The 13,750-nt window shown below is 40.1% G+C and overlaps 1 protein-coding gene across 14 annotated transcripts in view; it reads right to left on the bottom strand.

The window, feature by feature from the left end:
* The window catches only part of TJP2 (tight junction protein 2), a 94,173-nt gene that overhangs the window by 25,345 nt on the left and 55,078 nt on the right, over positions 1-13,750 (bottom strand). For all 14 annotated transcript variants that reach the window (XM_038402935.1, XM_043515432.1, XM_038402937.2 and 11 more), the window contains 2 exons: positions 4,326-4,379; positions 782-906 (listed from right to left, as the gene is read on the bottom strand). In XM_038402935.1, the coding sequence (XP_038258863.1) occupies positions 782-906; positions 4,326-4,379 (179 nt within the window). The remainder of the gene's footprint in view (positions 1-781; positions 907-4,325; positions 4,380-13,750) is intronic.

Consider the following 13,750-nt stretch of genomic DNA (forward strand, 5'->3'; position numbering starts at 1 on the left):
GGAAAGAAAAGGGGAAGGAGAGGAGACAGTTGGGTGTGTGTGTTAGTTGATTTAGATTGTTGTAATAAGCCATAAATCCAGTGCATCTATTCAGTCCATGAATACATGGCTACAACACTGTATACAATAACTTACAAAATCTGTTAAGGGTCAATGGGTGCATTCTTTTAAAACCTTGACACACATTTTAAGAATTTTACCTCCAGCAGAGGTTTCCACAGCCACATTAGAAATACAGCCTTTATTCCACCTGATGCTATGGCTTGAACTGTTATAGCCACAACAACATTCCATAAATGTTGTCAAGCACTGTTTGCTTACAGTTCTTGGCACGGTTATTGTACAGTTCTCCTGCCCACTCTGGAAGACGATTTTTCTGTTGTAAACCAACCGTGCTAGCCAAAAGTCACACTCTGGGCATTAACCCCTAGCTAATCTAGGAGAATATGACACTGTGCATGTGAAGAAGGCTGCCATGAGAAGTAATGTCCTGCTAAAGTTTTTTTTTTCTTAAAAAACACACAAATAAGACATGCTTATGTATAGAACAATACAATACACCACCTTTAAAGTAGATTAACTTGTTTATGAGATAAAGGAAAAAGGAGGTATGATTTCATTTAAAATATGGACAGTTGACAACGAAGTCTACAGAAAAACACCCTGGATCAAGTCGCTGGGGCAGGCTCTCAAATCAAATCTGCACCTTTATGAAGGCTTTATTCATTCCCTTTATCTGCAAAACATTCCAGTCATGGAGGATATGAGGAAGCACACTTACTGAAGTAATCCATCTGCTGGGCCACCTGGGAGTACATCTGAGATAACTATGGACGTTTCACCATTTTCAAAATGAGGGTTGTCTCTGCCACCGGAAACTGCAATCCCAAACCCTCTTTTTGAATCCTAAAAAGATACCCCACACACATACATAAAACTGAACGCTATTACATTTCAACATGGAGACAGAGATTATGATTAAGCCAACAGACTGTCATCACAGCGACACTCACTTTAGATAGAAAAACGCAGTTCATATGTACTGTTGCACAAACTAGAATGAAAAAACAATCCACAAAGTAACCAATTTGAGGTTTCCATTGAGAAAGTCAAAAACCAAGCAGGCATGTCATCCTGTGACCAATAAAAATGATGAGAGGACTAGCTGTTTCCTGTGTGATCTTTTGTTTTTTTCCCCACTAATGCTAACAATTCACACTGAATTAACTGTGAAGTAGAAAGCTGTAGTTGTTTAGTGAATGCTCAAGACCCTGGAGCAGTTTTTCTAGCAATTAACAACTGAACATGCAATGCTATCTAAATTCTAATTACTACTTCATGAAATGGACTATGCAAAATTGTTGCTGATAAAAAAAAAGCTACAAACATGTACTAAATTCATAAGTGTCTGGTGCCACCATCCACCACCCGCAAGCAGTGCATTAATAGATCATGAGGTACCTATGCCAAACGGGCCTCTGAAGAAAGGGTAGGCTGTCATAACACGAGGCTTTTGGGATGCTTGAATGTGAACCAGAAAAGCATATACTGGGGCAATGAAAGAGGAAGCAAGACTTGTATCTAAACCAGAACACCAGTAAATCCTGAATGCAGAGAAGTACAACAGAGTGTGTATTATTTTTTATATATACGAACAGGCACACACATACTCACGTGCGCACACACACACACTCTACACTCAGGAGTGTGTGTGTGTATGTGTGTGTGTTTGTGTGTGTACACATTCTGACTGATCATTTAATACAGCTAGAGTGCCAGTAACATCTGCTATACCTTAGTCACATTTCTGTCTTTTTTTAAAAATACCTAAAGTTACTTGTTACAAAAAGTTCACTATAACTGAAACATTAAAGAAGAAAAAAAAATTTCTCTTCATTTTTTCAGTTTAATTTATGTATTTCACAGCACTTCCTGTGCTAGCCATACTACCACTGACGGCAATGGCAAAACGCAGTTCTCTCAGTAGGAGCAGGGGAAGGCCAATAAATAGTTTTATGAAGTTGATTTGACTCACTGAGCCTTGGTTGACATTGGCCAGGTTCAGGAGGCCTCAAGCTAACAACAGCACAGAATTAAGACTTGATCCACTGAGAGAACTAATGTAGCTTGTTATCTCAACAAGCTCTAGACCATTTGGCAACAGCAGCCTTAGATGGTATAAACTGACACAACTTGGCCCAATGGAGCTGTGTTGATTTACACAAGCTGAGAATCAGGCCCTTTGCATTTAATTTTTTTTTGTATAAATGCAAATTTAAGCTTGCATAGTAACTTACTCAGCAAATCAGGGAATGCAAGGGAACAATGTTAACTAAACCATGTTGCATGTTACAATATTTTCTATTCCTGTTTTTCCAGTTAAATGTGTACTTTAGTGTGGATATAACAAAGTGTAAATGTACTATGTACCATCAAAGGCACATAGGATGTGCAGTGCAGCCAAGTAAACATTACTGTCCAATCCCCAGCTTTTGCATTTCTTGACTGAATTTAACCATTGTATTTAAGAGTGGGTTTTTGAAGTGGTTTTGCATTTATAATAATTAGCCCAACATTATTATTACATTTATATTCATGGAAAATAATAATTTAGTATGAGTAATTTATTCTGCCTCTTCATGAATGAGGATAAAGTCATTGCCAATCTGTCTATATGCGTTCCACGCCCCCCCTTCAGAACGGAAACCACTGCTGATCTGGTTGGGAATGTCCTCTGGATTTTAAATCTGCCTTTACATCTCCAAGAAACAAAAAGCTACACGTACTTCCTTTGTGGGGCCATACAGATGTGTGCTCAGTCTTCTGTAGCAGATAATGAAAACTAGCAGGTCACTGCATATAAGATGCATTATTTCCCCAAAAAATTACATTAAAATAACATTAAGGTTGCAAAGCCAACCACTCAAAATTTAGGAAACCAGAATTAAAGCTGCCTGTGCAACCTTAATTTGCCCCCTTGCATGTATGTATTATGATACAATCTTTAATTATAACATGCTATTTTTGTAGACTCCTGCCTTATTCAGTGCACAGGAGGGATGATGCTCTGTGAACGAATCAGGGTTGTGTTGTGAAGGCGGCTGTTGTCTGTAGGACCTCTGCCTCATTTGAGCAGAGCAGGCAATAAATTGTAGGATAAGGAAGCTGCAACCTTTAGCTGATCCCGGGGCCATTCAAATGGCCTAGCGGGGCCAAAGTCAGGCAGGACAGAGAGAGAACATCAGAGCTGCTCTATTTTGCTCCAGGGCCTGGCATGTCCAGGCAATGCAAAAGTGTGTAGAACCATCCTTGCAATCCCCAAAATGTGCAGAAATAAAATTTGTTTTCAAAAGATAGAAATATCTGACATTGCCTTTAATAGAGGAAAATTGAGAGTCGTACATGTTGTACTATTCTTTCATGTAATTGCAGCACATGCATTTGATAATTATGATTAAGGCTAAGATTTAGTCATGGGTATTTTTAGTAAAGGTCATGGACAGGTCACAGGCAATAAACAAAAATTCATAGCCCGTGACCTGTCTATGATTTTACTATAAATACCTATTACTAAATCTCTGCTCCTGGGCCCCCATGCTCCAGCAATGGGGGATGACTGCCTCTGGTGGCCCACTGCTCTGAGGCCCCTGGGGACGGCTCTCCCGATGGCCTCTGGGGTCACCGCCCCAGCCACCCCTGGGATGGATGCTCAGGCGATCCCTGGGGCCGCTGCTCGGGCTGCCCCTAGGACTGCTTGTGCTTGAGCGCTTCCCGGGCTCAGCTGCACCAGCCGCTGCAGCTGCAGAAGTCATGGAAAATCACGGAATCCATGACTTCCACGACCGCCGTGACAGAATTGCAGCCTTAATCATGATTACAGTAATTTTTACATCAGATTCTACCCTTCAGCATAATGGTATACATTTCCATTGATTTCTCAATGTATTTGCAATGCAGCTCCACATCTGAGATTATGAAGTACCCCTGGTAACTGTATCTGCTAACAGGGTTATCCTGTTTTTTAATCAATTACATATTTATCTATTTGGCTGGTACATATTGCATTTAGACCGTCATTGCTCAAAACTGAATAGTAATAAAGAAGGCATTTTATGAGTCTTTTAAAAACAGATTTAAAAAATCATGAGAATTTTGTGATTACCCAGCATTGAAAAAAACCTCAAGATGAGAAATATCCATTTTGGTCAACAAAAATAACTAAGTTTCAGCTCCAAATACGTTAATAAAAATTGTAGTAGCACGTGTTTAAAATAAAAGGAGCAATAGAGCATCTGAAAACTAAAAATATAAACACAAGCTCTCACCTTTTGTAAGGTCACAGTGTACTGTTCCCATATCAACTCTTCCATGCCTGGGGCCTGTTACACAAAAACCAAAACCAAAAAGCAATTAACCAACAAGCAACATAAACAAATAACTACCCCAAAATAAAATCTGGAAGGTCCCATTTCAGAAACTGTTGAAACAACTATTTTAAGTATTCTATGACGTCAGCTATAGAACACATTTGTTTTTATGTCAAATGACAATGAGACTAAATGAAAAAAATTGGAGAAGGAATGTATATTAGAATTTGTATATATATACACACACACACCCCTTTGTGTGTGCACCTGCATGTGTGTGTGCACCCGTACATACACTCTGGTAACACCCTGTGTATGGAACATTCCCAAGGCCAATAAAAAATAAATCACAACATATTGCCATTAACTGTCTGAATTCTGAAAATGGACAAAATATTGCAAATTCAAGACAAAGGGCAATTTAGAATCCTTTCCTAATCAATGACTGGAAATCTGACTTTGAATTCTACATCATAATTAATAAGATTCCAGCGCTAAAGAGTATTTATAAGTGGAAACCCCCTCCCCGAGATGCTAACTTAGCAGCAATAAGGTTTAGGAAGAAGAAAAACATCCAAACCTAAGTAAATAAGAAAACTCATTGATGTTAGGGAGCCAGGGTAACAGACTTGGCTGGATTACATCTCCCATGATGCACCACAGTCTCCCTTCTTGCCGAGACGCTGTGGTGCATCACAGGAATCACATGGCTGCTGCGCACAGTGGAGATGTAATCTTGCAGTGTGTGTCTGGCCCACAGAGAAAAAAGAACTAACAATCCCATGGGGCACCAAGGTAGCATTTCTGAATGGAAATTTTCTGTTTATGAACAAAAACGATGTTCACTTCAGTTTGTCTACTGAAAGTAGACATGTTTCATGGAAAGCAGACACTTTTTGCAAAAAATTCTGTTACACAAAACCCCAGTTTTCCATAGAAAAATAGTTTAAATAGAACTTTGACCAGCTTTAACAACTAATCAAGAAAGGGATAGACGTGAAGGAAGGAAGTGCATAAGTGTAGTTGTTTTAGAAGTACAGTTAACACTACAATAAGTTCACCTCTATTAGGCTATCCCCATCTTAATTAGCTATTTTGAAGTGTACCCAATGTTTCCAGTACCGTTGTTTTATTGCAGCAGCAGACCATTAAGCACACAGTTGTTTCTGTTCTCTTGGATGATCAAAGACCCCATGAAGCGTCACAGGGAAAGAATCCACAAAGCGGATTCTGGGTACACCTGGATTAGGTGGTCGTGTTTCACTGTGGGGTCACTGGATGAAAAAAAGCTTGTAGCCCCTGCTCCAAACATTATTTAAGGACACCCAAAATATTCCTTACTCTTAAACAGTTTATAATACAGAAATACATCAATACAAACATCTTTATATTAATAATACACCAATACTGTCTCTCTAAAAATGGGTAGATAATCTAAATTTTCTAATTCAGAAGTTAGTAGATCCTACAAATCAAGATCTAGATCTAGAACTACAACTAACAAAAATACACTATAAAAATCAAAGCAGAGGTTTTATGGAGGGAGGAGGTAGTGTTAAAACCTATAGAAATAGGTATTTTAAAACATCTATCTTCTCATCTAGCCTAGTGAGACAGAGACAGAGACAGAGACAGACAAAGAGTTACAGAGTTAAAATCATTACTATTAAAGCATTCTTGCCCTGGGTTGAGTAGATTAACCTACTTGCTGAAACACATGGTCAGTGAAATCATCATCTGTCAAATAATGGTGCTTCCAGCTATTCCCATGTCACCAGCTGGACAGTATAACTAGACAGTTAAATTGCTGCTGCTAGTTGCTACTTTGTTGTCTCTCTCTACCTTCTTCCAACATGTGGGAGAATCCTGCACAGAAAAAAATCCTTGGGAACTGATGCGTTTTCGGTTCTGCTTTTCTCATTTGTTTTTTAAACTATATGCAGTACTGGCTTGGGGGCAGGGGGATCTCAGCTGTCATTTCCATCCTGCAGTTTCCCTTGAAGAGAGCCTTAAAAATGTGAGCAAATATCAAATGATCTCTAAAATTAGAAAGACAAGCAGCTGGGCTTAATTTCTGCAACAGGCTGTGGGCTAGTAGTGGTAAAATCTGAAAGGACTCCTCCCACCAACAGCCAAAACATTTTTAGTGTAAAATGAATCAGTCAGTTAAATTTGGTGTATATTTCAAATAGACTTACTGTTTCTCCCCTCAAGATTCTGAAGCCGGCCCTGGGCATATTAAGGTGTCCAGTGATGGAGAGGAAAGGAATAGACTGGCCAAGGTCAAAGGAAGCAAGCTGACCTAGGGAAAAGGCTCCATGTTTCAGAACACAAGCCATGTGTTACAACACAAGGACTCTGAACGAATCCTGAGCCTAACCCAAAGAATGCTCTAGAGTCTAGAGTGATAAGGAAAGGGAGGTAGGAAAATGCATGTAGGGTTTATTTAATGTATTTATTTATTACAGATCTGTACATTTCTTGTGATTAAATAAAGAGCGATTCTGTGTTAGATTTCTGTGCAAAGTGTCTGTGTGTTATATACTATACCCACCATGTGGCCCCTTCAAAATGCAAACTTTGGGTGGAGTTCTGGGAGAAGGTGTGTAAAGATACAGCAGTATTTGGAGGGGCTAGCACTGGTTCCAGGGTCTGGGCTGGGGAGCGCCTGGTCACAGCTGTCAGGACAGAGTGCTAGACAGGATCTGCACCTTGAGATTGTGCCTAGGGACCTTAAGACTGGGACAATGCCTGGACTTTGTTCAGACTCTGGAGGCTGAACATCCAGCAGCGAAGTCTCTTCACAGCTATCTGGTAGACTGCCAGCAGTGGAGACTGAGCAGATCAGCGTCAGTGGAAAAGGACAGTCACGCTTAGAAATATGTTAGCTGGTCATGAAAAGAAATCAAGGAAGGAAAAATCTAATACCAAGATAGGACAACTAGTTCTTGACATACTGATAAAATTACACAGGCTATATAATGTACAGTACTGAATGGTCACTTTGGTAGTCTATCAGGCCCTGAAAACATCTGCACTGCCCTAAATCTCCAACTAATAATCTCTTGAATATTATAAAATGTACTGCTGCTTGCCAGTGCTGAGATGCTAACCAATACAGACAGATTAATGGAAAGAAGGAGAATGAGAGGGAGGGAAAGACTACAAATGTTACAAATCACCAGCTGAGGAGCTCTGACTGTATCAGAACTAGGATTTAACCCTCTATCAAAGAGCAAAATTCCTGCTTTGTTAGAAATCAGTATCCTAAAGCAGAAGATGCGTCTCTACTCTAAATGCACCAAGAAAAAAAAGCACCTTTTATTCTTGAGACTTTTTCATGTCATTGGCTAGCTGTAAAGAAATGCAAAGGGAGACTATGGTTTTTGTTTCTTTTAAAAAGTCTCACAGGAACACAATGGTTACTGCATTACCGACACACAGAGAGAGAACTGCTGACAAGAGGCACAAGCAAAAGAAAAGAACCCTATTTATTTATCAAATTACTAAAAGTAACTATTTGGCGAGTTTACTCAGGTTTTCCTTCAACTAGAACTGTGGTATTTTCTATATAAATGAAACTTACTGTAATTAGCCAATATGAGTTCAGTAGTGACTTCAGCCAGTACAATACTTCCAACTAAAATATCAGCATCAGGATTTGTTTAAATATTTATGGTGCTCAGATACCAAGGTGATAGATGCCTTATTAATAGCTAGAATAAATGGATCAGTAGCCCATTGATTACAAAACTATTCAAGGGTGGAAATTTTGAATGACAATTTGCTAGAATAAAAATTACACTGTGTATAGAACATACAATCCTTGCTGATAATTATCACATATTTATATAATTTCTTATTACTGAGTTACCAAACACACACTTTTTAAAAAAAACAATACCTGGGTGTGAAAGTGTAGGGAGGCTTGTAGCAAGATATAATGTAAAAACAACTCACATGCCCTTTTAAAATCCTCAACTTTTTCACTGCATGTGCCCACATTCTCTGTAGAGCTTGAGCTGTCTTCATTGTTGCAGGGTATATAATCTGTGCATCCCAGTCTTTTCATCAGTTTCCACCAGTCAACCATGTTATGTAATTCTAATACAATACTGGCCTACATACTCAACAAATCCTGCTGTCATTTCACACAGTAACATATCAAAACGCAAAGAAGAAAAATCTAATACCTAAGCAAGCTCCACTTATGAGACACAAAAAACGAATTAAGACAATTAACTTTAAATGTCTCATCACAGATTAATATGCATGAGGTTTTTTTAATTCTAAATAATTAATACTTATGATATTTTTTCCTATAAATATACCTGAAACTTTAAGACAAGATGTACATTTGTGGTTATTTAAAAAGTCAGACTATGCTAGTAGTATTTTATAGTAATAACCTGTGACCATAATAAATCTTAAAGCTGAACTCTTAGGCCCCAATCCTTCAAATTTCTTATGGACCTGACTAACTTTACACAAGTGAGTAATCCCACTGATCTCAAGGGATTACTCATGTATGTAAAATTATTCATATGCATAAATGCTTGCAGGATTAGGGCCTTATTTAGCTCCAGCAAACAAAAAGTGAGCAAAATATTAAAGAGGAACCTTATGCCAGTCTCTCAGTGACTGCAAATACTGTTTTGTTTTTTCCTGAATACTAAATCAATAAGAACAGGACAAAAAGTTAGCCATACACCCTAAAGAGATCACTTTACTGTAAAATAAACTATCAGTCCATTATCACTGAATGCTGTAAACTTTTGCAGATTTATACCTACAATCTTTCCTCCTAGGCTTTATATAAGAAAGCTTCACAGAAAGTTAACTTAAATGTCAAACACAGAGAAACAGGCATTTGTGGCAAGTTAAACATGTTCACACACACACAAAATAGCATGTATATTTCATCTTTCGGTGTTGGAGCACATTTGTAAACTGCTGAAGATTCATGCAACACTGGAAAACATCATGTCATTTTTCCACAGGACAGGTTTAATGCAAAGCCCTGCTTTGCAAGCTTGCCCACGTAATCTCCTATATTTCTCTGCACTCACCAGGAGGGCTAGAATGGAAACAACATTGAGCTTCCAAGACAACTGCCAACAACACATTCTACTACATCAAGCACTGTTCCTTCAGCACCAACAAGGAAAAAGTTGTTTTGCATGAATTTAGGACTAACAAGCTTGACTTTGCATCCCAAAGGAGTATGGAGTTACTCAAAAATAACTTCATACTTTAAACAAATGTTAGTTCACAAAATAGTTTTGAAATTTCATAGTTCTTCCTCCACCAAAACAACTAGTGGCATAGCAAATATAAAGGTGGCCTGATTTTTAAGAAATGCTGTTCATCCATAATGTGCAGCAAAATGGGGGCTCCACCCTGCAGGTGCTGTGCTCTCTGGCCTGACTTGGCAAACCTCTTAACATTAAGCATTCAAGGAGTCCCATTGCAGCCACATGCTTTGCTAGATCAGGGTCAGAATGCTCAGTAGCTTGTAGGATTGAGACCTAAGAGTTACATGCTCAGCAAGTCTGGAAAAAACAAAAAAACCAAAACAAACAAAACAGGCCAAAAGCAAGTAAAATACACATATTCCGCTGCACCCCCATACATTATATTAAAGTAATAAAATAATAATATCAACCAACAAAAATGGTCAGTTGCAAGAAATCCAAAGAGAGGGCACAGGTCTGGGATGGGTAAAAACACCACGACATCACTAAAACAGAATGATCAGAAACCCAAATTCAAAGCATGGATAGACCCATTTAAGTAGAAGAACGAGTTAAATAAAAGTAAAATGGGCAAGTACAAATGATCTGGCAGAGCTTGGAGGAACAGAATTTAAAACAAATAAATAAATAAAAATCCATCCAGAAGAACATTTTTTACCTGTAAATATTGTTTCTGTATCTCTGATGTCCTGTTGCTTATTTTATTCAAGCAACAGGCAGCAGGACCATTAAACGGAAGCACAGATTTTGGCACTCACTGGTAGCCCTGTCTTGGCTCTCCTCTTGTCCCCAGATTGAGTGTCCACAGCATTCCAAACACAAAGTAAATACTAAATAGGAAAAATGTAACAAAAAATGAAATAGGTTGACAGTGCCTAGCCGTGAGAAGTTAAAAACTTGCAGGAGGAACCAGGATCTATCCAACAGTATTAGAACCAGACCTACAAGCCACACCTGCTTGGACCAGAGGGAGCGATTACAATACAGGGGGCCTTCTTTGCTTGGGTCTTGCCAACCCTTTTGTACAGCATAGTAACTGAGGGAAAGAGAGATGAAAGACCGATTCCGCCAGAGCAAAAAAGCGTCTATACAAAATGCCTGACTTTTCTTGCTTCTGCTGCAAAACAGTGGGATGCTCTTCCCACATATATCAAGAAACAGGCACCCAAAGTCATATGCTGAGTAGGAGACAGCAGACTTTTGGACTTGTTCACCTCCAGAATGAGATATTTTAATATCTTCACAATTGGAACTCCCCAAGCCACTGGTAAGAAGGCTCCCTGAAACAAACAACTCTCCAAGTGATGTACCAATAGCTCCACACCACCTGTTCTCAACTGGGCTGCGAAGACAGTCTTCATCTAGCCAGAGAGACCTGAGACCAAGGCAATGGTGAAAGGAATTCATTACTGCAGGCGATAATTCCCCAGGCAAAATTGCCACTGTTAGGAAGTGGATGGCATGTGGAGATAAGAATCTTGGTGATCCACAGTTCATGTGGATTCTAGTTAGGACCTCTTCAGGATGTGAAGGTTGCTCCCTGATTCCTTGCAGACTTCTAAATAAACAAATTAGATGCTTGTGAACCTCTTCTCTGGGTGGAATGGAATGAGGATGTGAATATTTTGCGGGTGATGCACAATGAGCAGGACTATGTCTTTTTTCCCCAGGACTTGGGGCAGCGAGGAGAGGAAAATATAAGGGAGAGGTGTAAGTTCTTGACCCAGAGGGTCTCAGAAAATAAAGGAGAGAAGCCTGCTGTTGGAGGCAGTTTCTTTCCATTGATTGAGACAAACCAAAAGCTTCCTCCTTGTTGCCACCCTCTGTTGAGGGGAAAGATAGTCAGAATTCTTGGTGAGGCTGGTATTCGTTGGTCCGACCTCTTCCCCTGTAGCCAGGGAAGTGAAAAAACTGGTTTACCGGATACCTGTAACTATACCTGCCAGGTCTATATGAGGAAAGAGGATACCTGACACCCTTGTTAGGCCTGTTGGCGGCACGGTAGGAGTTAGAGGCCTGAGGTTTTTCGTGATCTCCTGGCATAACTGTACTCTTCAAAAGATCCTTTAAGGCCTGGTCTAAGGCTTCCCCGAAGAGATGACCCTCATCATAAGGAAAGCCAACAAGTTTGAGTTTGGCTGAAAGTTCTCCACCTGTTAAGGGACAGAGCCAGAGGGCTTTCCTAGCCACTGTGAGAATTGCTATGTTATGGGCAGCCAGGTGGAGGGAATCCTGGGCTGCATCATGAAGATAGCGGGATGCCAGGTCACAAAGGGTGCACACCTTGCGAGATGACCTAGAAACAGGCCTCTTAGAGTGGGGCAATAATTTCCTTAGCCATTCCACCAGTGACCTAACTGCACACAGGGAGTAAATGGAGACTGAAAGCTGGATGGTAGCAAATTCATAGGCACTCTTAAGAGCCTCATCTACCTTACATTTTAAAGGGTCCGTGAGAACAGGCCTTTCTCCCTCAACAGGACATGAAGATTTAGTGAAGAGAGATGCTATTACAGAATCAACTCTTTGTGCAGAGGCCCACAGCTTACCTTTCTCAGCTGGAAGTTTGTAAAGCTTAGTCAGATGAGTAGGTAATATAAACTGAGCATCTGGAGCCTGCCAGATGTTTTTAATTAAGGCACTGATGGATGCGTGAAGGGGAATGGTATCATCTGGCTTCTCCTCCACAAGATGGGGCAATTTCCTTGAGCCACTTCGTGAGATATAACGTTTTAGCCTGAGTTGCTTCATAAAATATTTGCACAGATAGGGTAGATCCTCAATCAGGAATCTTTGAGATGAGTCTGTTTCACCAGGTGTTTCCTCAGGCTCGGAGGACACCAGTTCCCCTTCCTCAATGAAGTCAGAGGAGACTTGGGTAACCTTGGTAGAGGATCTCCCCTTTACTTCCATCAGGGATTTGCTGGATGAATGTAGTTCATATGGCCCTTTCTCAGGCTCAGAGGACATCACTTCCCCTTCCTCAAAGGAGTCATTTATGAAAGGAATCAGGGACATTGCTTGCACTGAATTCCCTATGGCTGATAATCCTCTATACTCTCTGCTATCCATCTTCGCTTCCTTTGGAGTTGTAGGAGCTGAAGTAAAAGGAACCGCTTTTGTGCAAGGTGGAGCTGTGAAAGCCCTTTGTAAAGTCACTGGTCTGCTAATCTTGACAGAGTGCTTGGGAAGCAGAAGGAGTCTTCACAAATGCCTTAATGATAAGAGAGGCACTGTCTGGCAAAAAAGTGGGAGGCAAGGTCACATCTTCCACAGATAATCTTGGAGCAGAGGGAGGAATAAGAGGAGAATTTCCTACCTCCCATGCAGACTTCTGTGCTGCTGAAATAACTCCTTCAAAAGAGCAGCTGACAGGCACTGAGAAGCAGAGTTCCGGATCGCTGAATGGCTCAGAGGTTCCTGGACAACAGAGACAAACTGGACCCATAAAAGTAGCTTCCAAAGGATGATCACAATGGGAACACTGCTTGCCTTTCTTCTCTTGCTGGTCCATTCTGATTAACTTCACAGATGTTGAGGAGAAGCAGCACGAGGAGTAGCGTGCAACCGCTTCCCAGTGAAGCGGAGAAAACTGGGGAGAAGACAAGACAGTACTACAAGTAATGATGACACAGTGCTATATGCAACATGATTGGTGCTGCTACCTGCCACACAAGCAAAGCAAGGAACTACCTTTCTCTCCAGACGGATGTATTACAAGGATACACAAACTTGCAGTGTGAAGTCAATGTCATATCACCCCAAATCAAATAATAAATACTACTTATCATACAAGTATTAATAGACACCCACTATCTGGCACTCGTTTAGCAACTGAATGCCAGTCCTCGAGAAACAAGACATGCTTTTCACATGGAAAGTAATTTGGTACACAGAGTTTTGTTCAAGTGCACAATCTTTCTAAAGACTTGTCCCATATAGCACTATGAAAAAGCACTTTATAAAGAAAAGTATTATAAATCTCATTTTACCAATGGAGACACTGAGGCATAGGGAGGTGGAGTGATTTAGCCATGATGGACTTGTCTTTACAGGGAGACAAATAAGGTGTGTCCTTATCTCTTTGAATTAGCTTTCTCAAGTTAACTAACACAAGTTAAAAATCTT

This window comes from Dermochelys coriacea, chromosome 5, assembly GCF_009764565.3.
Source record: "Dermochelys coriacea isolate rDerCor1 chromosome 5, rDerCor1.pri.v4, whole genome shotgun sequence".
Lineage (NCBI taxonomy): Eukaryota > Metazoa > Chordata > Testudines > Dermochelyidae > Dermochelys > Dermochelys coriacea.